The following is a 26,070-nucleotide window of genomic DNA, read 5'->3' as shown; positions in this document are numbered from 1 at the left end:
ATGGTTTTAACTTTTATAAAAAGCCCAATGTAAAAGGGCTACATGGTGAAAAAAATGCTGAGGGGTCTGTTTCTTTAGATAAGAATAAGACACAGGGGAGGGGAGGGGAGGGGGAGAGAAGAGAGTTGGCTCTTGTTTAAAATCTTGGGACTATAGGATTGGTTCAGGAAAATGAATTATATGAGGCTGCTGTAGAACAAACTCTGATTGGTCCAATCCAATGGCGCTGATAACAAGCCTGAAAGTTTCTGAACTGAGTAGTTGCCTCATTCTACAGAAAGACAGGAAAGCTAAAGATTCTGTCTCTCTCTGATTCAACCATGTGCTCTCAATCTTTGCCCTTTGCAAAGGGGGATTTCTTTTCCCTTTTCTTGCCCTGTTCTTTCTCTCTCTTACCTTTTTTTTTTAAATACCTACACTGGTATTGAGTGCTTTTTTAGTCACTTCTTTTTACCATGTGCTTACTAAACAGGCTCTGCCTTTGTAAATTTCCTTTTTTTAGCAGTGTTTTTTTCTTAGCCACCTTGATAGTTTTTACCATGTGCTTACTAAACAGGCTTCGCCCTAGTACATTTTCTTTTTAAATCTAATTTTTAATGTTGTTTTTAAATGCTTTTTTTAACCTACATTGGTATTGAATGCTTTTTTTTTTTAATTCACTTTTTTTACCAGGTGCTTTGACTTTACCAGACTTTGCCTTAGTAAATTCCCTTTTAAAACCTATTTTATTTTTTTTAATATTATTTAATGTTTTAAAGGCTTTTTTCTTAACCTACTCTAATAGTACATAGTTTAATTGTGTTTTTCTTAGTCACTCTTTATAGTTTTTACCAGGTGCTTACTAAACAGGCTTTGCCTTAGTAAATTTCCTTTTTAAACCTAGTTTTCAATGTTTTTTTAAACTTTTTTCTTAATCCACCCTGATAGTTAATACACCTTTTATATTTATCTCAAAATTTTCTATTCTTTAATAGCATACCAAACTAGGCCTTTACCATCATCTCTTTTCTTGAATAACTTACCTCTCTTCTTTCAAACTTTCTTTTTTATCTTTAAAGTCTCTCACTCTAGTCTTTCAACCTTTTTCTCTCAATGTTTCCAACACAAACATACACAGCACTTCCCCTATTCACACGCACACACGCAAATTTCAAAATGGCCAACTGCCAAACTTCAGTGCCAATGGAAATGGGGTGGGAAGGCAGGACAAAAGTCCCAAATAGGGCGTGGAAACCTGTCAAAATGCACAGTGATGAATATTATCGAGGGATATACTACTCCTGTGTGTCTTTTAACAGCTTTTTACAGTCTGTGCTCTGTTTTCCCTGCTGCGTTGGGCCACGGAGAGTAAAGCACCTGTGGAGGCTGATCCCAATGGCTGCATGGTGCTGCTCAAAAAGGAGAAGCCGGAAATGGAGCCAAGAGGCCAGTGGAGTAATAAAATGGAGTTTATGCTCTCCATGGCTGGGGAGATCATCAGCCTGGGCAATGTCTGGAGATTCCCTTATCTCTGTTACAAAAATGGAGGTGGTTAGTCCATAAAGCCCCGGCTGTGTGAGATGTTGGCCCAGGAATATGAGCACCAGAGCAGGCACTTTCATCCGTTCATATATACACATCCATACATAGAGAGCACGTCCACCCCTCATACCTCCAGTGAAGCAATCACACAGTGAGTTAAGCTGGACTGTGGGAGACAATCTCACTCAGAGTGGATGCTCAGAGTAGCTCTGCTGGATGGAGAGGAGCATTCCAGCTTTCAGTAGGCTTCCCATTTTAATAATGGATGAACCTCTAGGTTTACCATTTGTATAGGCAGCCAACAGGTGAGATGCTTATCTAAAACACAGCTGAATTATCAGGACCTTTGGGGGCTCCCTCCGCCAGGGAACCCACTCTGTCAGTTCCCCCACCCAACAGTCCCTGGGACCCTTCCTCCCCAGCCTCCATTCCTCCTCCTCCTCCTCCCAGCTATTCCCAAGCTCTCTCTGATCACAGCTGATCTTCTGGCAGGAGAAAACACTTCCTTGCTGTTATTAACAAGGACAAGTGCAGAGTCTTGCACTTAGGACAGAAGAATCCCATGCACTGCTACAGACTAGGGACCAAATAGCTAATAGCAGTTCCGCAGAAAAGGACCTAGGGGTTACAGTGGATGAGAAGCTGGATATGAGTCAACAGTGTGCCCTTGTTGCCAAGAAGGCTAACTGCATTTTGGGCTGTATAAGAAGGGGCATTGCCCGCAGATCGAGAGATGTGATCGTACCCTTCTTTTCAACGTTGATGAGGCCTCATCTGAAGTACCATGTCCAGTTTTGGGCCCTACACTACAAGAAGGATGTGGAAAAATTGGAAAGAATCCAGCGGAGAGCAACAAAAATGATTAGGGGGCTGGAGCACATGGCTTATGAGGAGAGGCTGAGGGAACTGGGATTGTTTAGTCTGCAAAAGAGAAGAATGAGGGGGGATCTGGATAGCTGCTTTCAACTAGGCTTGATAAAGCCCTGGCTGGGATGATTTAGTTGGGATGTGTCCAGCTTTGAGCAGGGGGTTGGACTAGATGACCTCCTTAGGTCCCTTCCATCTCTGATATTCTATGATCTCTTTCAGGGCTTGGGCTCCTCCTCAAGGGCACCTGGACAACTGCCCCCTATCCTGTATGTTCTGTGACCCAGGTGATGCTCCCGTCCACACTAAACTCACCCTTCAGGCCTGACTGGCCCATGATTGTAGCCTTTCTCCCAGTACTTTGGTATTTCTGGTAATCAGGGATCAGGAAAAACTTATCCAAACAGAGGTATGTTGTCCCCAGTGAATTCTAAAGCGGAGTAAGGTCACTGGATTTTCAAAGCTAAAGGGCAAGGCACTTGTCCTGGGGATAAAGATGAATTTGAGGAGCTTCAGGAGGGTGTGCCTGGGAGGATGAGAAAGGAAAGGACAGCACTACCTCTACCTCTTCCCCAATGATAGATCTATAAGTAGCTAACCCCTGGCCAGGGGAACATTCCTACAGAAAAAGAACAGGAGTACTTGTGGCACCTTAGAGACTAACAGATTTATTTGAGCATAAGCTTTCATGGGCTAAAACTCACTTCATCGGATGAGCTTATGCTCAAATTAATTTGTTAGTCTCTAAGGTTAGTCTCTAAGAACAAGTACTCCTGTTCTTTTTGCAGATGCAGACTAACACAGCTACCACTCTGAAACCAATTCCCACAGAGAGAGTCCATCCCCCTTTACTGCTGCTCCTAGTGTGACTTGCTTAATTCCTTATTCCAGTAAAACTGCAGTAAGTTCTTTTACATGGTTAAAAATGAGATTTTCTAGTGACCGTAAAATGAAACAGAGTGAGGGGGAGATAACTGAACATCACGAGTTTGTTTATAAAAATGGTTGGACTTTGGTTTATTAAGAAAAACTAAAATAATATAGTCCTGCAAGGTATTAGGAGCACACCTTGTTCTCCCATTCCATGGGCAGGTCCTGAGATAATGTTTACAGTCCTATATACCACTCCCCCTTTGACTTCCCATTCAGTAAAGGCCAGGTTACAGTGACCTTGCATTTGGGTCTCTTCTGCCAGATGAAGCAGGAGTATCAGGACTGATAATCCTTGCAGTCTCTATCCTGACCAGTGTAACTGAAAAAGCTACTTGCATACATTCTGTTGCATTAAAAATTATTAAATTATTTGCCTCAATGGTTATTTCTAATATAGCTGTAACATATCAGGCTGTGATCTTGTTAGATCTCTCAAGCTGGCCACAGCTAGGTCTGGGCAAAATTTGGCTGGGAGACTACCACAGAAAATTCAAGAAGCTACAGAAAGTGGTTTTCATGTTCTAGTACAAAGCACCCTTCTCGTTGAGAACCAATGGCTCAGAACTGTGTTGAGGGGGCGGCTGATCACTTGTACAGTCACGAAAGCTTCCATGTCATTTTTTTCAAAAATAGATGTTAACCCTGGTATCCTGGCTAGCACTTTAGGAACTTCAGAACAGAAAGAAGCTTTATAAATGTAAGATGGCACTCTTAGAAATGATTATTGATTAAATTGATCCACCACTAGGACGATCAGAATCAGAACACAGGGTATGGGATCTCCCGAAGGATTCATCTAATCAACTACTGGATAATACTGTTGTCTCCAAAGAACTCTGACTGAAGGTCTTTTATGTGGCTGTAAAAGGAGCAGCTGCCTTTAGCTGAATACGTACAGGATCTATGTTTCCTACTTCATGAACTTGAACTGATCCTAGATATGAAGGATCTACTGGCCCTACATCCCCTGCAACTATAATACATCCGTGTTTAGGGAACATTTTGATGTTGCTCTTTATTTTAACATTACTGGCATAAGAACAAGGAGAAATGTTCTTTATTTAGACCCAATTGTTAATTATCCTTCATGGGAAGGAATGTGGGTCTCCATGACTGTTTTTGACAAGGGAGAAACAGATCTAAGAAGAACCAGATTTGCTTTTGAGAGAAGGAGCCCAAATCTTTATTCCAAACATCTGTGATTTTGTCAGAGGACTGGGGCAAAGGATGAGAATATATTCACTTATCACTTGTTCCTTGTGTCTGAGGCCCTGAGGGCTGTTGTTTCAACCAGGAGGAGAATGGCATTTGCTTGCCGTATATCTGCCATTAGACTGGGGTGGGTAGGGTCTGAAGTGTGGAGTCCAGCTGCTCTCTTTGGAAAGGCAAATTAGGAGATGGGCGAAGGAAAGGCTGGAGTTTAAACGAGATCCTGGCAGCGGTTTAGAATCAACTGGAGAGAGCTGTCCTGTGACGGCTTGGTAAGGAGGACCCAGTTTGGATACAATAAGATTTCCTCTTATCTTCCCAAGTCTTTGCTCAAACTGGTTTTAAAGGCTGAAAAATATAGTTAACATTTATTTTCTGTGGCTTTTTTGGTCTTCTTGCCGTTCTCCTCTTCCAGGTTTTGGCCAGGACCAGATGTGGCACTGCTGAAATAGCATGAGAACAGGGATGATGGGGTATTTCCAGGACAAGAAGAAGAAAGCCGAGAGGCTGTTCTCTTGCAAGATCTGCACAGTTTTGCAGGCCCGCCAGGTCCATTTAGTTCGGATAGGCATTTACATTGAAGGGTGTTTACCTGAGCCTTGATGGTACATCTCGCTTCTTAGTGTGCCTGGTAATGGGTGATTATGATAATGTCGAGTAGTAAAGATTCCTCCATTTGCTACCCTCTCTCTCTCTCTCTCTCTCTCTCTGCAGGTGCCTTCTTCATCCCCTATCTCTATCTCATCTTCCTCTCCCCTGTGGGATCCCAGTGTTCTTCCTGGAGACAGCGCTAGGACAGTACACCAGCCAGGGAGGGGTCACCGCCTGGCGGAAGATCTGCCCTCTCTTTGAAGGTGAGTCAATGAATGGGTTTCTCGGGTCCACGATGGAATTTCTGGGTCTCATGGGTTTTTGTGTGAAAAATTTCAAAACATCTATTTCTTGTTCTGAAGCAGAACAAAAACAAATGATAAAACCTGGACTTTTTTTGTGAAATGGAATTCTTGTTTTCTGGACAGCTCTACTTTAAAACTGCAGACAATTAATATCACAACTATCCTGAAGTTTTATGATCTCCATTTTACAGAGAGGGAAACTGAGGCACAGAAAGATTAAGTAATTTGCTCAGAGTGGCATTTGCTGATATTGGCAGAGCCAGGATTAGAAGCTACCTCCTAGAATCATAGAAGATTAGGGTTGGAAGGGACCTCAGGAAGTCATCTAGTCCAACCCCCTGCTCAAAGCAGGACCGACCCCAGCTAAATCATCCCAGCCAGGGGTTTGTCAAGCTGGGCCTTAAAAAACAATAAGGATGGAGATTCCACCATCTTCCTGACCCCTATGCTTTTGCTCTGGCCCCACTGTTTGGGCATGGGATGTAATTAGCAGTGAAAACCCTTTTTATTTCTGATTTCTCCATGATGATGAACCACATCTGGATCGCCCACCCTCAACCTGAGTCTTACAGGATTCTTTGATGAACCAAATTGCTCATTAATCTGCCCCGCCTGCAACTCCAGTGGGATGGCCTATGGCACTATTTGAAGCTAAAGTCTGATCTATTTGGGGCTAGCCTGGGGCCATTTCCCTTTTCCTCTTAGGAATTGGATACGCCTCACAAGTCATCGAATCCTATCTGAATATCTACTACATCGTCATCCTGGGCTATCTTCTACCTGTTCAGCTCCTTTACTGCTGTGCTTCCCTGGGCCACTTGTAATAATCCTTGGAACTCAGGTACAGCTTCAGCTAGTCTGCTTCTGGAAAGAGGATCTGGGTTTGAAAACTTTCCATCAAAACTGCTTTTTGACAGAAAATTGGGTATTTGACTAAATGTATTTTTTTGCACTGTTTGCTTTATGTGGAAAATTTTGAATTTTCATTGAAATATTCAACTGAAAACTACAATATTTTGATTTCAATATGCAGTTGTGGGCCAAATGGGTGTTGTTTGGTTTCCTCATGTGCAGGGCTGGATTTACACCTTGCATGTCCCTAGGCAGGGTCTGCACACCTTCCCTGGTGTCTAGGCAGCTGCGGGTCCCCCTAGCTCCAAGCTCCCTACCCCTGCCTGCAGGGGCTTGGAGCTCCAGAGTCTCCTGCCACCCAGGACTTGGCCCTCTGGGGTACCCCAGCGCCCCCCCCATGGCAGCCAGGAGCAGCAGGGTCCCCTAACCATTTGTGGCAGCTCGGAGATCCGGAGCCCCCATTGCCAGGAAGAATCTGGGAGCTGTGGGGTGATTCCCAGCCACCCGCAGCAGTTGGAAGCTGTGGCAAATTAGCTATTGGGCCTACGGGACCCATGTCCAGGGGTCCTGATCAACTGGGGGCCCCTGGAAAAATGGGCATTCCGGTGCCCTGACCTGTTCTAATGCCTGCCCCAGCATTCCTGCCCGGGAGTGGGGTCAGGGCGCAGGGGCTTGCCCCACTGCCCCCACCCACCCAGCACTCTTTATGGGGAGTGAGAGAAGCCCCCTGCACCCAGACTCCTCTCCCCAGCAGGAGTAGCGAGGCGGGGGGAGGCGGGGAAAGCCCCCATTGTCAGGCAGCACCTGGGAGCTGTGGGGTGATCCCCAGCAACCCGCGGCAGCTGGGAGCTGTGGCAGATCAGCCACTGGGCCAACGGGACCCATGTCCAGGGGTGCTGATCAACTGGGGGCCCCCGGAAAAATGGGTACTCCGGTGCCCTGACCTGTTCTGCTGCCTGCCCCGGCGCTCCTGCCCGGGAGCCGGGTCAGGGCGCAGGGGCTTGACCCACTCCCTGTACCCAGCTGGTGCTCTTGATGGGGAGCAAGAGAAGCCCCCTGCATCCTGACCCCTCTCCCCAACAGGAGTAGCGGGGTAAGTCCCTGTACTCTGACCCCATTTCCCCAGCAGGAGTGCAGGGGTGGGAGTGGGAGGGACTGCAGGTGTAAGGGGTGGGGCGTATCCCCCACTTGCTCTGGCCCATAGCCCCACAAACCCCTTATCCACTTCTGGGCGGGAGCTCCAGGGGTCCCCACTGCTTGGCAGCAGATGGGAACTGTGGGGTACCCCCACAGTGGCTTGGAGCGCCTAACCATTGTGGGCAGTGAGGGTATTGTCACTTTAACTTTTAGGCATCCCTCCACCACAGACCCCGCACTGCCCCAACACATACATACCTCCCTCACCCTCCCACTGCCCAGCGCCCCTCCACAATCCCCCCACTACCCAGAGCCTCTCCACGACCCCCCAGAGACCTGCTCTGCCCCCCGACTGCACTCACCAGCCCCACTAGGAGGTGACTGTGTCTGCTGGGCTGAGTGAGGAGTGATCCAGCAGAGCTGCATGGCTGTCTCTCGCTCAGCCAACTCTGGCCCCACCCATGCTGGGACCTGGGAGTGATAAAAATTTAATTTTTAGGCATCCCTAGTTATGTGCCTACTGAGCCTAATGGGAAATCTAGCCCTGCTCATGTGCCCATTCTTCTCTATGGGCTGGGCTCCCCAGTGTCATAAACAGATAGCTAAGGATTAATGTTCTTTTACCTGTAAAGGGTTAACAAAGGGAACCAAACACCTGACCAGAGGACCAATCAGGAAACAAGACTTTTTCAAATCTGGGTGGAGGGAAGTTTTGGGTGTGAGTCCTTTGCTCTTGGTCTGTTCTCTTTCTGGGCTCTGAGAGTGACCCCGGGAATCTCCATGCTTTCTAATCTTCTGTTTCCAAGTTGTAAGTACAAGGATAGTAAGACAATAGGTTTATATTGGGTTTTTTTGTATTTACATGTGTGTAGTTGCTGGAATGTGTTAAATTGTATTCTTTTTGGATAAGGCTGTTTATTCATTTTTGTCCTTTAAGCAATTGACCCTGTATATTGTCACCTTGATACAGAGACCATTTTATGTCTTTTTCTTTCTTTTTATATAAAGCTTTCTTTTTAAGACCTGTTTAAGTGTTTTTCACTGGTTAAGGCTAAGAAACGAAGGGAGGGGGAACATCTCTTTGTGTTAGAGTTACAAAGCCTGACTTTGCATACCCTCTGGGTGAGGGGAGAGAGAGATTTGATCTCTCCGTACTTGTGTTTCAAGGACTTGAAGCAGGGAGTATCCTAGGGTCCCCAGGGCGGGGAAATCTGGGAGGAGGTAAAGAGGGGGAAGGGAAATGGTTTATTCCCCTTTGTTGTGAGACTCAAGGAATCTGGGTCTTGGGGTCCCCTGGGAAGGTTTGGGGGGACCAGAGGGTATCAGGCCCTAAAATTCCTGATTGGTGGCAGCGCTATCAGATCTAAGCTGGTAATTAAGCTTTGGAGGTTTCATGCTAGCTTCTCATGTTCTGAACTCTAAGGTTCAGATCTGAGTAGGACAGTTATGACACCCAGCTAGACTACTTCTCTCATGATGCACCATGGCCAGGATGCAACAGCCTCCTGCCACCATGAGGAGAGACCATGGTGCATCATGAGTCAGGCAGTCAGACTGGGGAACTCAGCTCATAGTGGGAGCGTGTGGCAGCCAAACTACAACTCCTATGCAGGGACAGCTTCAAGCACCAGCACGCCAAGCGTGTGCCTAGGGCAGCAAGCCATGGGGGGCGCTCTGCTGGTTGCCACAAGGGCAGCAGGCAGGCTGCCTTCGGCAGCCTGCCTGCGGAGGGTCCGCTGGTCCCACAGCTTCAGTGGCCCTACCACAGACTGCCGCCAAATCTGCGGGACCTGGGACCTCCCGCAGGCAAGCCACCAAAGGCAGCCTGCCTGCCATGCTTGGGGCAGCAAAATACCTAGAGTCGCCCCTGCTCCTATGGCAGCATTTCTGAACCAAAATGTTTTGGGTTTTGATTTTTCATGGGAAATTCAAAACTTTTCAGCAGCAAAAACCCATTTTCAGACCAGCTTTAGTCTGGAGTCCTCACCTCACTCTAAGCCATGGAAGGAGCTTTTCACTGGAGCTGGCACTGCCCTTATCTAGTGTAATGGGGTACAGCACAAACCACTCACTGCACCTCAGACCCTCAAGCATCTGGGCCAGCCTCCGTCACAGCAGAGAACTGTTTGTTCAGTCAGTCTTTGGCTTACTCAGGCCAGGTCTCTGCTAGGAGTCCATGGTCGGTATAGCTGCACCAGTGTACTGTACAGGCAAAGCACATCTCATGTGGTTGCAGCTTATACTGGCAAAATTGTGCTTTGTCCATTATCGCTTATTCCACTCCTTGTTCCCTGAGTAAAATAAGCTTTCCTGGCAAAACTCTTAGTCTCAAATCAAGGTTGGATGTTTTTCTGAAAGATTTGCTCTGGGGATTATTTTGGGGACAGTCTATGGCCTGTGCCATCCAGGAGGCCAGACTGGATGGTCGCAGTGGTCCCTTCTGCCCATGGAATCTGTGGATTTATGAAAGTTCCCTTCTCCATGTTCAGTCGACTCACAGTCCTTCCCTTGCCATACCCCTGACAAGGGTCACTGCCTTCCCCAAAGGAGGATCCGACTCTCACAGCTTCACAAGCAGAGCTTTATCTGTGGGGAAAGCCAGGGAAACTCCTCTCTGAGCTATCTCTTAACATGAAGTAACTTCCCAGCCTGGGTAACCATCGTCGCTGCCCCACAGTACCCTGCATTCCACAGCCATCTGGGTTCTATTCAGTAAGAAGCCTCGACTTTCCCCATCCCTCTTACTGTTCCTGGCCTAGGATTCTGGCAGGGGTAGGAGGAGAGTGATGTTTTACAGGGCAACATGAAGTGTTTGTTTGCAGCTGGAGTGAACAGGGAGGAGGCGGGAGGGAGCACAAAGGCTGAGAAGCACGAGAATTCTCCAGGCTCACCGACTTGCTTCCTCCTCTGTAGATCGCTGCGTGGACTTTCTGAATCACTCTAACATGGAGAACTGGACAGCACCTGCTAATGCCACCTCCCCCATTACTGAGTTCTCGGAGTACGTACCCCAGTTTCAGACTCTTTTCTTCTCGAGAGGTCACTGCAGTGTGTGAATACTCCAAATGGAGTCTCTGAAAGGCCATATCTCGGAGCCCAGGACTGTGGCACATCGCACATTATGGGGCATATGAGCACATGCCCTGCACATGCAAACTTGCATACTGACGGGGCACACTAACTGACAGAAATCCATGGGGCACATGGGCACTCTCAAGACACAAGCTGTCTCACCCCATGCACCACAGAGCCCCAGAGGTTGGACATTGACCCTTACTGAGAACACATGCATGTACGCACACAGACACTTCTTTCTGACATGGCAGATGCACTCAGCACCCGCAGGCTGTGGATACACAGGGCCTGAACACATGTTGGCAGGGCTACCCTGCAGACACCTAGCGGGCACGCATGTACGCACACCAAGTGTGATGATCTATCTAGAGCAGGAGGCCAGGTGGGAGGGGGCTGGAAGAGATTCTGCAAAGATGCTCTGCGGTGAAGCAGGAAGAGACAAAGTAGCTTTTCCCCTTATTCTAATTCAGTTCCTTGTTCAGTGTTAGAGGAAAGCAACTTTTTCTGTGATTCTTTACTGCTGGGCACCTATGCACCCCATGAAAACACCCAGAAGGCAAACAGCAGTGCTAACACGAGTAATGCTGCAGAATACACTGTAGGGAATCGTCCAGTACCGGCCCTTAGGGGGCTTGAACAATATGGGAGTTGTAATTCTAAGGACTGGCACTCACAACCGTGCCCCCTCCCAATCTAGGGAAGTGACAGGAAGCAAGTGGGAATCAGGGGCTCAATCACAATAGCATGTTTTCATCCATTGCTTTCAAAGTGCTTTGCAAAGGTGATCAGTATCCATTATCCCACTCAGCCTACCTGGGTATGTCTACACAGCAACTAGACACTCACGGCTGGCCTGTGCCAGGAGACTCGGGCTTGCGGGTCTGTTTCATTGCTGTGTAGAAGCCAGGCTCCAGCCCAAGCCTGGACGTCTAGAACCGTTCCGGGTGGGAGGGTCCCTGATTCTGGGCTCCAGCCCAAGCTCAGGAATCTACATTGCAATGAAAAAGCCCCACAGCCCACCCGCCACGAGCCTGACTCAGCTGGCACAGGCCAGCTGTGGGTTTTTCTTTGCTGTGTCTCAGCTTCCCCATTGGTGAAGTGACTTATAGAATGCCACAGGATGAGTCAGAGGAAGAGCTGTGTCAGGCTCCCATTCCCTGGGCCCATCCACCAATAGCTACCAAAACCATTGTGATTTCAGTACAACATTGCTGGCTACAAGGGAGCCCCTAGAGTTCTGGGGGGAGGTTTGGCCGGGAGGACATAGAGTTGTCATAGATATTAGGCTGCAGGCTCACATGGTCCCTGTTACACTAAGTCTACACTATGAATGTGAGTGTGTGATCCCAGCTCTTGTAAATATACTGATGCCAGCTCTCATCTGAGCTAGCATGCTTAAAAGAGTAGAAATAGCAGTGTAGCCATGGTAGTATGGGCACAGACAGCACCGTGCTGGATGCCCTGAGTACAATCCCTCCTAAACTCCATGGCCACGTAGTGGGGGCTGCTAGCACAAGCCACGTCTGCCCATGCTACCATGACTACACTGCTATTGTCAGTATGCTAACTCAGGTGAGGGGGAGGGCGAGTATGGCTGGGTGAAGTGGGAATCACCCCCTCCCTCCCCTACTCATCATGTAGACCTAGCCTTAGGGAGCACTGGGTGCTGAAGGGAACCTGTAGGGATGAATGAGGGCCATAACCATAACAGTTCCCGGAGAGAGCCATAGAACATGGGGTGGTTGGAGGAAACAAAGTAGCCAGCAGGTGATTAGAAGCTTTTGATGCTACCGGGAGGGCTGTAGTGGCAGCTGCTGATGGAGTGTGGCCTGTGAGGCAGCCAAAGGGATGGCAGTGATGTGAGATCGGGAGTGACTGTGCTGTGAATGATTGGGGGCTGCAGTGGGGATATTGAGGGCTTTGGGAGAGTTGGAGAGCCCAGACTGATTAAAGGGTGAGGTGGAACTGCAGGGGCCAGGCTGTGAGGGGATCCCAGAGACATCTAAGGCATTATGGTGACCAAGAAGACAGTATTGCTGTCAGGACTAGGGTGACTGGAAGCAGGAGTGATGGGGGAGATTGAGCAGCTGTGCTATGGGATGTGTATGAAAACTCTGTGCGAGGGGCGGCTGGAAGAGTCAAGTCTGGGATGTTAACCTCTCTCACCTCCTGCACTGTCAGGAAGCGAGTCCTGGGACTCACAGACGGTATTCACAATCTGGGCACTGTGCGCTGGGAGCTGGCTCTCTGCCTCCTGTTCGCCTGGGTCATCTGCTACTTCTGCATCTGGAAAGGAGTCAAGTCCACAGGCAAAGTAAGAGCAAACTCTGCATCCTTAGTCCCTAAACCTCCTCCTAGCTGCCATTATATCTCTTTTCCACCTTCTTAGCCTTCTCCATGCTACAGAGAGAGGAGAAGAAGAAAGGAGGCAGGGAACACACAAGACATAGGGCTGTACTCAGATTGGCATGGGTGGGTGCAACTGCATTGAAGTCACAGCTGCTTACGCTGGGTCTGAATTTAGTCCATTATGAGAAGAGCAAAGAAAGTCAATCAGAGGGGAGACAAGGAAAAGATCTTAGAGGAAATGGTGAAGCCCTAGACCAGCATGGCCCACTGTAATAGGGAAACCTTGTGAAAAACACTGCTTCACCATTAGCAACACACAATCATCCAGTTGCTGATGCACAGTCCCCAAGTGGTCTGGTGACTTTTGCAACATTGGCCTGTTTTAGTGTCAAATCTCCAGTCACCAATAATAATTAAACACCAGAGCTGAGTGATTATCCCACTAGAAATAATCTCCTTAGGGGGTTCATCGCGGTTACCTCCCACTTCCTCATTATTTGTAATTGCTCAGTTTGGCGGTTTTCTGTCTTTTTTCTTTAACCCAATGGATTGCTCACAAACAGGGCGCTGCTGTGAGCCTTCTACACTCAATACTGAAAATGTGAGCTGGGCTGGCTGGTTGTGATTGCATAAGTCACATGTTACTGTTTCTATTCCTGGATTGGATGAGCATAACATTTCACATAGGAGGCTTAAAGAAGCCACTCAGGCTTCAGTGGTGCAGGGCTGGAGTATAACCCACCCTAGCTGCTGCTTGGGGGTGTTATACAACTCAGGGTTAGTCTTGCACATTTCTTGAGGACCTGTGACAATTGCTGAGGGGTGAGTGGCCAGTTTCTTCAATCCCCTTCTTCCATAAAAGATGTTTCCCACGATTTGCTCTCTCTCCATCCATGAAGCTCCCATCACTTTGTAGTTAACAGGAAGTCAACTCTTGACTGAAAGTTAATTTTTAATAGTCAATATTTAAAGGCCCGGTACCACATACCAGATCTGGGAGAATAATTCATATGAAAAGTCTGAATGAGTAGTTTTTTAAAACCAGTTCACTTTGGCCACATTTGTGTTCCTTTTGTGTTCACTATCCTCATAGTTCAAATAAATCTGGTTTACTAGCATAAATGTTCAAAAAAGTGAATTTCAGAGACAAATTTTAGTGCCAGAAGTGCTTGTGTGCTCCTCCAATCAGGGAACAGAAACAGCACCATCTGACTTATTTGACCAATCACAATACATTTAGTTTCCCACACAAAAGAGAGGACAGGAGAGCTTTACAAAAACTGTGGTCAAGGCTTTCAAAAATACATCAAGATTTTTGGAGCTCTCAGATTCAAGTTGAGATGCCTTAAAGAGGCTGAATTTTTCAGTGTGTTGAGCAATCACTCTTTGAAAATCAGGCCTCTGCCGGGTGTCTCAAATTGCTACCTTGCCTCCCTCAAATTCACTGCTCACTTTTGGAAATGTTGGTCATGAACAGAAATATTTTTGTGACCTTTAATTAGAATTCAGTGAAAGCAGAGGCTTTGGGGATTTAAAGACTCAGTTGTTAATAATAGAGGATTTGCTTTGGATGTATAATCTATAGGGTGACAACATTTCCTTTTTATCCTTCTCTCTGCTTCCAGGTTGTTTACTTCACTGCCACATTTCCCTGCTTGATGCTTTTTGTCTTGCTGATTAGAGGGGTCACCCTCTGCTGCTGAGGGGATCACGTTCTACCTGAAGCCAGACATTTCCAGGCTTGCAGACCCACAAGTGAGTGAATACAGCCTGATACTGTGAGGAGTGGAGAGACTCCAACAAAGTGGTGACCGGAAAAGCAGAGGTTCAGCACCTTGCAGGATCAGGCCTTAATTGACTGTTATCTAAATCAGGTTGGACTTCCCTCCCCTAAGAGACCGACAAAATACTGAGGCCTCTTTAAAAGGGTTGATGGGGGAATCTCAGCCCAGCACAAATATAGCCTTTTTTGTCAGTGTATTTTAAACATATGGATGTGTTAGGTCATTGCCATTTAGGGGCTTGGCAAATGCAGAAGCATCTATTAAATATTCAGTGTATGATAGATGGTTTTGTTGAGCCTTAAGTGAAATGATGATGAACAAAAGGAGAAAAAGCCTCTCTCTTCATGCTCTCTGGCCCAGCTTGAGCTTTTCTTGGAAGAGGCTGGATCTTCCTCAGGGAGACGAGTTTCCTAGTATAAGACAAACTGTAGTAGGTGTGTAAGTAACTATTGGAGCTACAAATGGCCAGTTTTTATAAACAGGAGCCCCTTTATTCTGAGATTTGGCATTTCTGGAATTTGCTGTAAAAGCAGCACCTTCTTACAGAATTGTACTCCAAAATCTTAGCTTTAATTTAAAAAACATTGTTTCTAGCCCTTATCTGTATGAGGGGTAAAAGCTTTGCACTGTGTAACTTGCATTCAGTGTTAGTTCCCTGAGTTTGCAGATCTCCAAACTATTGTTCCATGCATCCCAATAGGGTGTTAATTCTGAGACCTAACGAAGAGTATTTAAATGTTAATTATTTCACTGCTGATTATTGTAGCAGAAGCAATCAGCTAATGTGCTTTTCCCACAATCTCAAACTGTCTCCCACATCTTCCTGGATGGCGAAAGGCCCAACTGCTCCCTACCCAGCTGCTAACACCTCCAGCTTCCCTCAATGACTTTCAGATACAGTTACGTTTTGTCAACACAAAAATTGGTGATATGTTGAAAACATGGAGACAGCTTAAGTTAAATGGAATTTTAATATGAAAATAAACAACACGGGCTGAGTGTTTTATTTGTGTTCATTCATTAAAAACCTCCATTTTCTAATCTAAATGAAGTTGATATGGAATTTCTGGTCTGCCACGTGGGAGAAATGCAGGAGCCAGACATCTTGCTGCGGAATTTGAGTCCAGTTTGCTGTGGAGAAGTTTGGACCTTGATTATAATGTGGGGGGTGGGGGAGAAGAGAAGCAGGGGTGAATCTGGGTGAATCTGTAGGTCTGGATCCATGAGGGATCTCAGTTAATCCAAACAGCAGTGGCTGGCTGCATGTATTTGAAGGCCTGCCAATTTGCAGCCACTTGGAAGCCTGCTGGGCACCATTTAGGGGACAGCAAGGATAGTGGACAAGGTGTTCCTTCCTGGCTGTTAACTTGCTACTAATATCCTTCCCTGGCTGTGTGGAAGATTTAGAGCACTGCAGCCCATCTCTTGTGGCTCTGTATACTAGCATTCTAGCATCACTATCCACCACAGTGGAGGAGGAGCCAGTGGCTGAAGGCTGAAATAAACAACAAACTCTGCTGCTCTCAATGGGTGCCGGGATGAGTTAATGAAAACCACGGTGATGATGAGATACTATGAACCCAACATCTCCTGGCTGTTCCCGTTGTCCTGATCTTCCTCCATCCTCATGTGTAGGGAATATGAGGCTGCGTGGTGTCATATAGAGGTTTTATTGGCACTTGTTTTGGATGGCTTTGTGAGATACTCATAGTTTTTTCACTACCAAGTGGCTACGTGATCTCCAACCTGTGCTGGTACAGTCTTTATACCATGCCAGATCCCCATGCACCCTCCTTTTTCATGGTGGAATCTTCACTCCAGTCCCCCAAGTTGGGACAATCAATCCAAAGACATGTCACACCCTGTATGGATTCTTCCCTTCTCTGCCTGATGTGGATTTCTCCATGACTGACAAGCTGCCGCCCCAAAGTGTGTGTACCCTGACAGGACTTTACCATTTATTTCCTTAGCCATGGCTGGAAATCACTGTCCTTTTCTGTTCTAGGTGTGGATGGATGCAGGCACTCAGATCTTCTTCTCTTATGCTATCTGCCAGGGGTGCCTGACAGCTTTGGGCAGCTACAACAAGTACAATAACAACTGTTACAGGTAGGAGCAGCCTGGGCCTCTCTCTCTTTCTCACATCCGGCTGAGGGCCGTGTGGGCAGGTGAGCAGAATGTAGTTGGAGCTGTGGCACTCACTGCTTCGAAATCACACGTGGGGCCCATGTCATTTTATCCTATGCTCTTGGCAGCTCTTACAAGCTAAGCAGGGCTCAGCGACTGGGTAGGAGACTACCCCGGAAAACCCAGGGGCTACAAGAAATGCCCTTAGTGGCTCTGCTGGTGGCACTCTGCCACCTGGACAGGGAGAGGGGGCATGGGACTCCTGGAAGTGCCACTGTTGAGTTGATGTGGGTATTGTAAATGTTACCTGATATGGAAATAAGATTTAGTAATGCATGTGGCCAAATTCAGTTCAGTTACCTAGGTCTGATCTCAGGGGAATTAGCCAGATTCACAGTGATCTAAAGAAGAGGAGAATCTGCCCCATGGCATCAAATGCCTTATTAAAATCCCAGCCCCTTTAGTGCGCCCTGCGTGTGTTTTAATTCAATCCGAACGGACAACAGAAAGGTTTGTCTGGCATGACAGGTTCTTTTTCATCCAGTGCTTATTGCTTCTAGTTCTCTTTTCCTCTCAGGCCTGATCCCCAGCCCATTCAAGTCAATGGGAGTCTTTCGATTGGTTTCAGAGTGCTTTGGATCAGGTCCCTTGTGATTTAAGATCCTTTTTCTCTCAATATTTGTTCTATTGCTCTACCCTCATATGATGATTCCTGTTGCCCCTTGTTGTGCCAAGTCCCTAGTGCCTTCACTGAGGCATCCTGCTTACAATATATGGCTGCAGCCCCTAGTCATTTTTATTGCCAAATATAATCGTATAGTTCTTGTGGTGCCGGGTTCAAGGCCGTAGGCTGCCGAGTTTTGTTTTGGGCTGATGGCCTCTGTAGGAGTCTCAGGCTAGTGTTAGTGTAAGCAAGTGCATGGATTCATGTCCCATTCAGAAAGCTGAGCATAAAGCAATTGCCCAGAGTGGTAAATTTGCAGAGGAAAATAATGTTCGCGCTCGCTCTCTCTCTTTGGTTCTGCCCCAACAGGGACTGCTTCATGCTATGTTTCCTGAATAGTGCCACCAGCTTTGTGGCCGGCTTTGCTATCTTCTCTGTGCTGGGCTTCATGGCACAAGAACAGGGTGTGCCCATTTCAGAAGTGGGTGAGTCAGGTAGGTGCTTTCTAAATGTGGTAGGGCCAAAAAGAAAACTTAAAGCATGGGTGGACTTTTTAGGAACTGACACCTTTGAATATGAAGCCAGCCCATGAGGTTAGCAGAGCTGCTACCTTGAACCAATCCTACATCCTCTGTAATTGCTTGTCTTCCCAGTCCAGTTGCCCAGAACAGCCTCTGCCTATTCTGTTGACTCAGAGGCCCTGTCGTCCAGAACCTGCTATCAGGATTCTCTGCTATCCTGATGTACTTAGTGCCACTGTCCAGAAGCAGAGCTGCATTCCCCCTTGTTTTGAAATCCCTGATTCTTCTTTCCAAAACCAGCTGCTCAGCTCATGTCAGCAGTTATTATCCTGTGTCAGTGACCATTGCACAATACATTCTGGGAAAGCGAGGTCTTGGCAGGCTAAGTTTTTTGAACAGTACATCAAACTGGTCTCTGTGTTGCTGGGTTGTGTTGGGGAAACCTCATCCTTACTCAGCTCTCTGACTGGCAGGTGCTGGCCTACCATTCACTGCATATCCAAAGGCTGTAACGGTGTGTCTCAGGTCTGGTCCTGCCTATTCTTCCTTATGCTGATCTTCCTGGGACTGGACAGCCAGGTACAGTAAATAACGCTCCTCTTTCCCTCAAACTCCAAGGTGTCTGTCACATGTTTGAGAGCCTCATGTAGATCATAACTCGTGGGTGGGAACAGGGGCAGCTCTAGGCAGCAGCAAAACAAGTAGGTGCTTGGGGAGGCAAATTACCAGGGGCATCATAACAGTGGGGCCCCAGCTCTGACCTGAAGCAGTGTCCTGGACTGGATCCTGACCGCCCTGTTGCTCTCTGACTGGGTGCCACTGGGGCTGTGCGGAGGGGTAGGGTGAGCCAGCTCGGGGGGGAGTGTGTCCCTGCTGCTCTCCTACGGGCAGCGGCCAGCCCCCCTCAGGCAGGAGCCAGTAGTGCAGCCCTGCCCCGCGGAGCACAGGGGGTGGCGGCAGAACGTGGCGGTGGGGGAGCCGCTCCTCCAGCACCAGCTGCGGGCTCCTCCTAGGCTTGTCCCCACCTCCACCTCCACTGCCACCTCCTCCTCCTCCTCCCTGCATCACCTCCTGCCCAGGGAGGGGAGTGGAGTGGCAGTCCGGGCTGAGCCAAGCTCGTGCCGCTGCTCAGGCCAAGCCCACAGCCGGCTCGTGGGGGTCCCAGGGAGCGGGAGGCACAGGCATGCTGCCATGCCGTCACCAGCCACTGGCTGCTCTGACCCGGGCCCCATCAGCTGAACCCTGCAGCCGCCTCAGCTCGCTCCTCGTGAGAGCTACAGGCCATGTCCCCCGGCCAGCTGGCTCTGTTCCCAGCCACGCTGCAGGGTGACCGCCCAGGACTCTGGAGTGTTGCTGAGGCTGGCCCAAGCCAGGCTTCCCGGGGTTGGCTGCCCCTCCAGCCACGGGGGCCCTAGGCCAGTGTGGAAGCCTGGCCGCAGGTCTGCTCTCAGAGCCTCCTCCCCTCCCCGCGCTGCATAGTAAGACATGGGACTGTGGGCGAGGCTGCTACAGCCATTTCAGACTGGGATTGGTGCCGGGGGAGCGGAGGTGATTGTGCCGTGGCTGGAGGGACCAGGCAGCCCCCACCCCCACCCCCACACACCTGCTGCTTGCTCCTGCTGGCACTGGCACAGGGCTGTGACGCCCAGGTCCAGAGGGCAGCGCCAAGCCCCCGAGCGTGCTCGAGGGGAAGGACAGACAGGAGGCAGAGCTGTTCAGTGTCTCCCACGCAGCTCCGGGCCCCTCTGGGGCTACTCGGCAGTGACAGCCAGGCTGCATAGCCCGCCAGCAGCATGGCTTGATCTGACCCGCACGGACCACATGGGGTCGGTGCTGACTTCCTGCCTATGCCAAGGCCTCCGACACAGGGGCAGCCCTAACTCTGCCCAGGCAAACACAGCCCAGCTCACTCCATGGCTGGCCTAGTGAGTAAATGAGTACACTAGTAGGAAATTGTTTTATTTCACTAACTACAAATTCTCTGTTTTCATCTTTTTTTAAATTTTAAACCATCAAAAACAAAACAAAAAAAAGTTGCAAAGTGTAAACGTGTAAAAGCCAAAAAAGGGTGGGGAAGGGGGCAGCCAATTTTTTTTTTGCTTGAGGTGGCAAAGAAGCTAGAGCTGGCTCTGGGTGGGAAACGGTGATGTGTGTCTCAGCCATCTGGAACACCTGTCACACATCCATGTTACTACTTCAGAATGATAATACTTAGAGCTGGCCAGTACATCCCAGCAGCCAGCTGGTGTTAGGTGTTACTCCTTAACAGTGACCTGAAACACCTGTACTTTCCAGCATAAGTCTCTGACAATCCAGTGACAATCAGCAGCCACACTTCTTTGTCCTTCCCACCAAGTCAGCCCTTAGGGGCTAGTAGTCATCCCTCATGAACCAGGCACTTTGACACAAAATGTGTAGTAATCTCCTCTAAGTTCACTAGGACTCCCTTTGTATTGTGACAAGCCCCATATGTAACTGTAGTTTGGTGGCAGCTCTGACTGTACTACGAGTGTTCTTGATTCCAAGTGTGACTTGTGACCCTCACTGTTTCCTGGCTCCAGAGTAGCTGCTTCCTGGCAGTAACTTCTTTTATACCACAGTGGTTCCTTGTGACACACAATTTATTTCTTGATAATCCTTTGTGGTGAGGTCAGGGCCGGCTTTAGGAAGTGCGGGGCCCAATTTGAACAGTTTTGACGGGATCCCGGCAGGGAAGAAAAAAAAAAAAAGTAAAAAAAACACATGGGGCTTGTACTCACTGGGCAGTGCTCCAAGTCTTTGGTGGCACTTTGGCAGCAGGTCCTTCACTCGCTCCAGATCTTCGGCGGCACTGAAGGACCTGCCGGCGAAGACCCAGAACAAATGAAGGACCCACCGCTGAAGTGCTGCCAAAGACCGGGAGCGCTGCTAGGTGAGTAAAAATTAAAAAGGCGCCTCTAGCCAGGGAAGAGATTCTCACTGGGGTTGGGGCCCTCTTAGGGGCGGGACCCGCTTCGGGGGAATTGGCGGAATTGGCCTAAAGCCAGCCTTGGATGAGATGCAATTCCCTTATTGTCTCCATGTTTCTTGTGTCATTTCTGTTGTACCTGAACATCCTCCCTACTCTAGGTGCAAGGCTTGTGATAATCTCACTCAGTTCCAGATGTGGTTCCAGTCACTCCTCCAGCGTGCTCAATTCTTGTTGTTGCACTAGTGGTAACGCCACTTCCTTTGGGACTCGGATGCAGCTACACCTCCCTGTTTCCAGGCAGTTCATGATTCAGGTGTAGGAAAAAGAGGAGAGGGACTGAGTGGAAGAATGGAATTGGGAAAGAGGATGGGTAGGAAAAGAGAGACATTAGGTCTTTGGTTTCTTGACATGAATTCTTCTGCAGTTCGTCTGCTTTGAGAGCCTAGTGACGACCATTGTCGACATGTACCCAAAAGTTCTCCAGAGGAAAGGGCACCGGGAGCTGCTGACCCTGGTCATTGCAGTCATATGCTACCTGCTTGGGCTGATGCTAGTCACTGAGGTAAGAAGGGAAGTACATGGTGGGGGAGAGGGATATAGACTCATTTGGAGCAGTATTATCTGCAGCAAGTTTGTATCTCACACTGTTAGCTATTCTCTCTCTCTTTAGCTTAGTTTATTAGCTGCTGCATATCAGAACCAGTAGTTCTTTCTTATATAGTGCCAGGTGAGTTGTTGTCATACTGTATAGCTGAGCCTTCCTCTGGGGTATGCCTCAGAGAGAACCTAGCACAGGAGCCAGCAACCTTTCAGCAGTGGTGTGCTGAGTCTACATTTATTCACTGTAACTTGAGGTTTTGCAGGCCAGTGATACAATTTAATGTTTTTAGAAGGTCTTGTTCTATAATATACAGCTAAACTATTGTTGTATGTAAGGTAAATAAGATTTTTAAAATGTTTAAGAAGCTTCATTTAAAATTAAGTTAAAATGCAGAGCCCCCCATACCGGTGGCCGGGACCCAGGCAGTTTGAGTGCCACTGAAAATCAGCTCTCGTGCTGCCTTTGGCACATGTGCCCTAGGTTGCCTACTCCTGAACCTAGCACCAGGGAAGGGCCACCTGAAAGGAACTTTCTGTCCAAACTCCAGTCTTGATGGCTCTCAGGTCAAAAGTAGAGGAGCTACACATGAGATGTGAATGCAGCCAGTCTTTGCCATGGTGAAGGCCTTCCAAGGGAAGGCACAGTTGGCTGCCTGTCATCTGTGGAAAACAGGACTGGGGGTATGAAGGCTGTTGATAGCAGGTCCTAGACTAAGTTAGACCAGTGGCTTTCAACTTTTCCAGTCTACTGTACCCTTTTCAGGAGTCTGATTTGTCTTGTGTACCCCCAAGTTTCACCTCACTTAAAAACAACTTGCTTACAAAATCAGACATAAAATTACACAAGTGTCGCAGCATGCTGTTACTGAAAAAATGGCTTATGTTCTTATTTTTACCATGTAATTATAAAATAAATTAATGAGAATATAAATATCGTACTTACATTTCAGTGTGTAGTATATAGGACAATATAAACAAGTAATTGTCTGTATGAAATTTTAATTTGTACTGACTTCGCTAGTGCTTTTTATGTAGCCTGTTGTAAAACTAGGCAAATATCGAGATGAGTTGATGCACCCCATGGAAAACCTTGGAGTATCCCAGAGGTTCATGTACCCCTGATTGAGAATGACTGATTTAGAGGAAAGAAGTCATTGATAGCTGCTCCCCACACTCTGGAGACAGCAGGATCTTGCTATCTGATACAACCCTTAACCTCTCTTAGTTGGCATTCCTGCAGTCATCTGAAAAGTCAGAGGTCCTTGCTCAGATTTTACTTGGGAGAATTCCCACAGAAGGCAATAGGAGCTTTGCCTGAGTAAGAACTGGGTGAAAACTGCATTAGGACTTCAGGACCTATCTAACATCCCTGGGGCTTTTATACATTGCCCATCATCTGCGGGATAATCTAAACACTGCACAAATCTGGCTGAGTGTTTGGTGGGATTAATAGGAAAGTTTTTCTTCTGTCTCAGGGCCATTCAAGGGGTTGAATAATTTTTCAATGTATCTGCTCCACTTTTTTCTTTTCTTGGAGGTGCTATTGTCTTATCAAGACAAGTTGTGAGAACACAAGAGAGAGTCAGATTGTACAAATAGCTCTCCTGAGAGTAGAACAAATGCTCAGTCCATTGTACTGTCATTGCACAACAGAGAGTCAAAGACCGTTGCCCCCCTAGGGCTTCCAACTATGCTTGGGACCCTTGCAACATGTAGAGATGGGCTTGATCTAGAAACCCAGCATCTAAACATACTGAACTTCAGGGTAGTTCACACCTGGATCTAAACTTTACGGCTTATGCTCAAAGCTCAACATAGCCAAGGACCACATTCAGAAACAATGCTAGAAACTTGCTAGGGAGAATGGTCTATAGCAGCGTTTAAAAAAACCCAAATCCCTGGTCGCTGTGGACCCTCACAATCATTTCATAGCATGATTTCAAATATCATCCTGGCCCCATGCCTGACAATCATTTTAGTGCAAGTTGGTACCTAGTATAATTTCCTAGTGTGGACAGGCCTAGAGAGAGATCCCTCCTCCTATGCCACTTGGCTCTGTGTGCAGTTCCCCCCTCCCTCAGCCTTGTTTTTGTATTTGTCCAAATTCCAGCTGAGCCATTTTCTCTTGCACATACCCTTTTGCTGAGCCCTCCATGTCTCCCCTTTCTCTGCTTGACACAGGGTGGAATGTACATCTTCCAGCTGTTTGATTATTATGCTGCCAGTGGTACATGCCTACTGTTCCTGGCCATCTTTGAAGCCATCTGTGTTGGCTGGGTATATGGTAAGTGGAACACAAGGACCCAGGCTGCTATGGGAGAGATGGGAATAGCCATGTCAGCCCCAGGGAAAAGCATGAGTGCCTGTGCTACTGATTTAATCTGTTCACCCACGGGATTCCTCAGTCCCCATACACTGTGTGGGAATGATTCTTATCTCTGCTTTGAAAGGGATTTTCCCAGGAACAGAAGTGAATTCAGTGTTCCTGCTCATTCAGGCAGAGGTTCTGTCTCCCATGCACTGTGCTGTTCTACCAGTGGACCTCTAGTCCTTTCTGGCTGACACAGACTATGCTCATTTAGAGCAGAAGAGGATTCTCCACATAGGAGTGGCACTGGCTGCCATTTTATGGCTGATCTGTCATGTGATCTCCCTCCATCTTTCTGTTAATTTAATCCTGACAATTTATTTAATCTAAAATTCCATATACATACATGCTGTGAATAAAACTCATTTGCATAGTGTCTGGCCACAGTTACAAATGAAATTAAAGGCTGATCTAGTGGCCAGTGAAATCAATAGCAAGACTCCCAATGACTTCAAGAGGAGCAAGGTTGGACCCCAAAAGCACAAATTTCTTGTGCCTGCTCCCTCTGTGTGTGCATGTGTCTGTGTGAGAGAGATTTATACAAATGCAAAAAACAGAGCATGGATTCATTGCAGGACCACCCAAAATACTGCCTTAGGGCATCACTTCATCTTGTATCTGCTCTGGTTATCTAAAACAGTCCTCATGGTTTCAATCTCAGCTCTGATGCAGCGAGAGGACTGTATGTGAGTGCTCTTCTGGAGCAGTTAATCCTGGTGTGTACGCTGTTGTTTGGAGAATGCTCCCTGCAGCATGTTATTGGGGCATCAGCCTGCAAATCCAGAGCTCTGAAAACTTATCAGTTTATTCTACACTCGATTTTCAGAGCTGGGAAAAAATTACATTAGTGCTTCCCCTTTGGCAAATGCCATCAGTGGGTTTGACGCAGCCTGGTCTGTTTACAGGACTAAAGCTGTGCACCGGAAATCTGAAATCCTTGTAACAATGTCTTGCTGACAGGCAGGAGTAAGCTACCTAGTGGTGGATGGCATCATAATTGCTGGCAATAGGGAAGCTTGGAATGAGTGTTTGTGTTAGTGCCAGTGCCACTGCTGTAATATTTTGCAGTGTAAGCCAGAGAATCAGTGCTGCCAACCCATAGGAAGGGGAAAATCCATTAACTGGCATTAGTCACTTTTTTTTAACTAACTCCCCCATTTTTTTCTACTGACTCTATTTCAACACTCTTAGAAATGAAGCCAGCAAGTGCAAATTAGAGTAAAGCCATTACAATCACAACATGTATTGTCCTGTCCTGACCTATGAGGAAATGTTAAAAAAAAACAGAACAAAACTGGGCATGTTTAGTCTTGAGAACAGAAGATGGGGGAAGGATGAGAAGTCTTCAAATATATTAAGGGCTGTTCTAAAGAAGTTGAGGATCAATTGTTCTCCAGGTCCACTGAAGGTCGGACAAGACATAATTGGCTTAATGTAAAATAAGGGAGATTTGGGTTAGATATGAGTAAATACTGTCTAACTATAAATAGTAGTTAAGCACTGGAATAGTCTTCCAAGGGAGGTTGTGGAATCCCTATCACTGGAGGTTAAAAACAGGTTAGATAAACACCTATTAGGGATGGTCTAGGTTCACTTGGTCCTGCCACTGAGCAGGGGCTGAACTTGATGACCTCTTGAAGTCCCTTCCCACCTCACATATCTATGAATAAGCATGCATGCTAACACTCAGCAGGATAGGGGCTCCCAACAGGGCTGGCTTTCTTCTTTGTTCCCAGCTGCTATGTCCCATTACAAACAGCTAAGAGTGCACTGACTTCATTGCTAGTAATTCTTTTCTACATGAGCAATCGGTGAGGTTGTCACCAGGATGTTATATGATCACAGTTGGGAAGGGATGTGGCCTGTGCAATTGTGAACAGGAAGGCGTGATGCTCGAGGCCCTCTGTCTGTAAATGTCGTCCATGCCCTGGCAGTGTTTGAGAAGACCTGCAATAGGGGGAATGAAATCTCATTGCCATAAAATGAATGGAATCCTCCCTCCTAGAATTTAAACACAGCCTCGGTTTTCTTCCACAAGATCACCTGGGGAGCTTCACCTTTAGGATGCATCCCTCAAACAGACCTTTTCCTGGTGGAGATACAGAGTCACACAGGGATTGGGCCCCAGATCCATTCCCTTTTTAGTAAGAGGGAGAGAGGAGAGGAGATCCTTTTATGGGAGTGGGCGGCAGGGAAATCACAAGTACCTGTTCAGAC

At 47.5% G+C, this 26,070-nt stretch overlaps 1 protein-coding gene across 1 annotated transcript in view; it reads left to right on the top strand.

Annotated features, from left to right (window-relative positions):
* The first annotated feature begins 1,307 nt into the window (after positions 1 to 1,307).
* The window catches only part of LOC115640431 (sodium- and chloride-dependent betaine transporter-like), a 45,358-nt gene continuing 20,595 nt past the window's right edge, over positions 1,308 to 26,070 (top strand). Inside the window, 15 exon segments of the mRNA XM_030543170.1 lie at positions 1,308 to 1,530; positions 5,245 to 5,285; positions 5,288 to 5,384; positions 6,132 to 6,189; positions 6,191 to 6,267; positions 10,329 to 10,416; positions 12,672 to 12,804; positions 14,465 to 14,532; positions 14,534 to 14,594; positions 16,629 to 16,732; positions 17,784 to 17,908; positions 18,409 to 18,447; positions 18,450 to 18,514; positions 21,310 to 21,447; positions 23,667 to 23,769. Coding sequence (XP_030399030.1) covers positions 1,383 to 1,530; positions 5,245 to 5,285; positions 5,288 to 5,384; positions 6,132 to 6,189; positions 6,191 to 6,267; positions 10,329 to 10,416; positions 12,672 to 12,804; positions 14,465 to 14,532; positions 14,534 to 14,594; positions 16,629 to 16,732; positions 17,784 to 17,908; positions 18,409 to 18,447; positions 18,450 to 18,514; positions 21,310 to 21,447; positions 23,667 to 23,769 — 1,345 coding nt within the window. The 5' untranslated portion in view covers positions 1,308 to 1,382.

This window comes from Gopherus evgoodei, chromosome 1 (assembly GCF_007399415.2).
Source record: "Gopherus evgoodei ecotype Sinaloan lineage chromosome 1, rGopEvg1_v1.p, whole genome shotgun sequence".
Classification (NCBI taxonomy): domain Eukaryota; kingdom Metazoa; phylum Chordata; order Testudines; family Testudinidae; genus Gopherus; species Gopherus evgoodei.
Note: the sequence above shows the minus strand (reverse complement) of the source record. Positions and strands in the feature narration are given on the sequence as shown.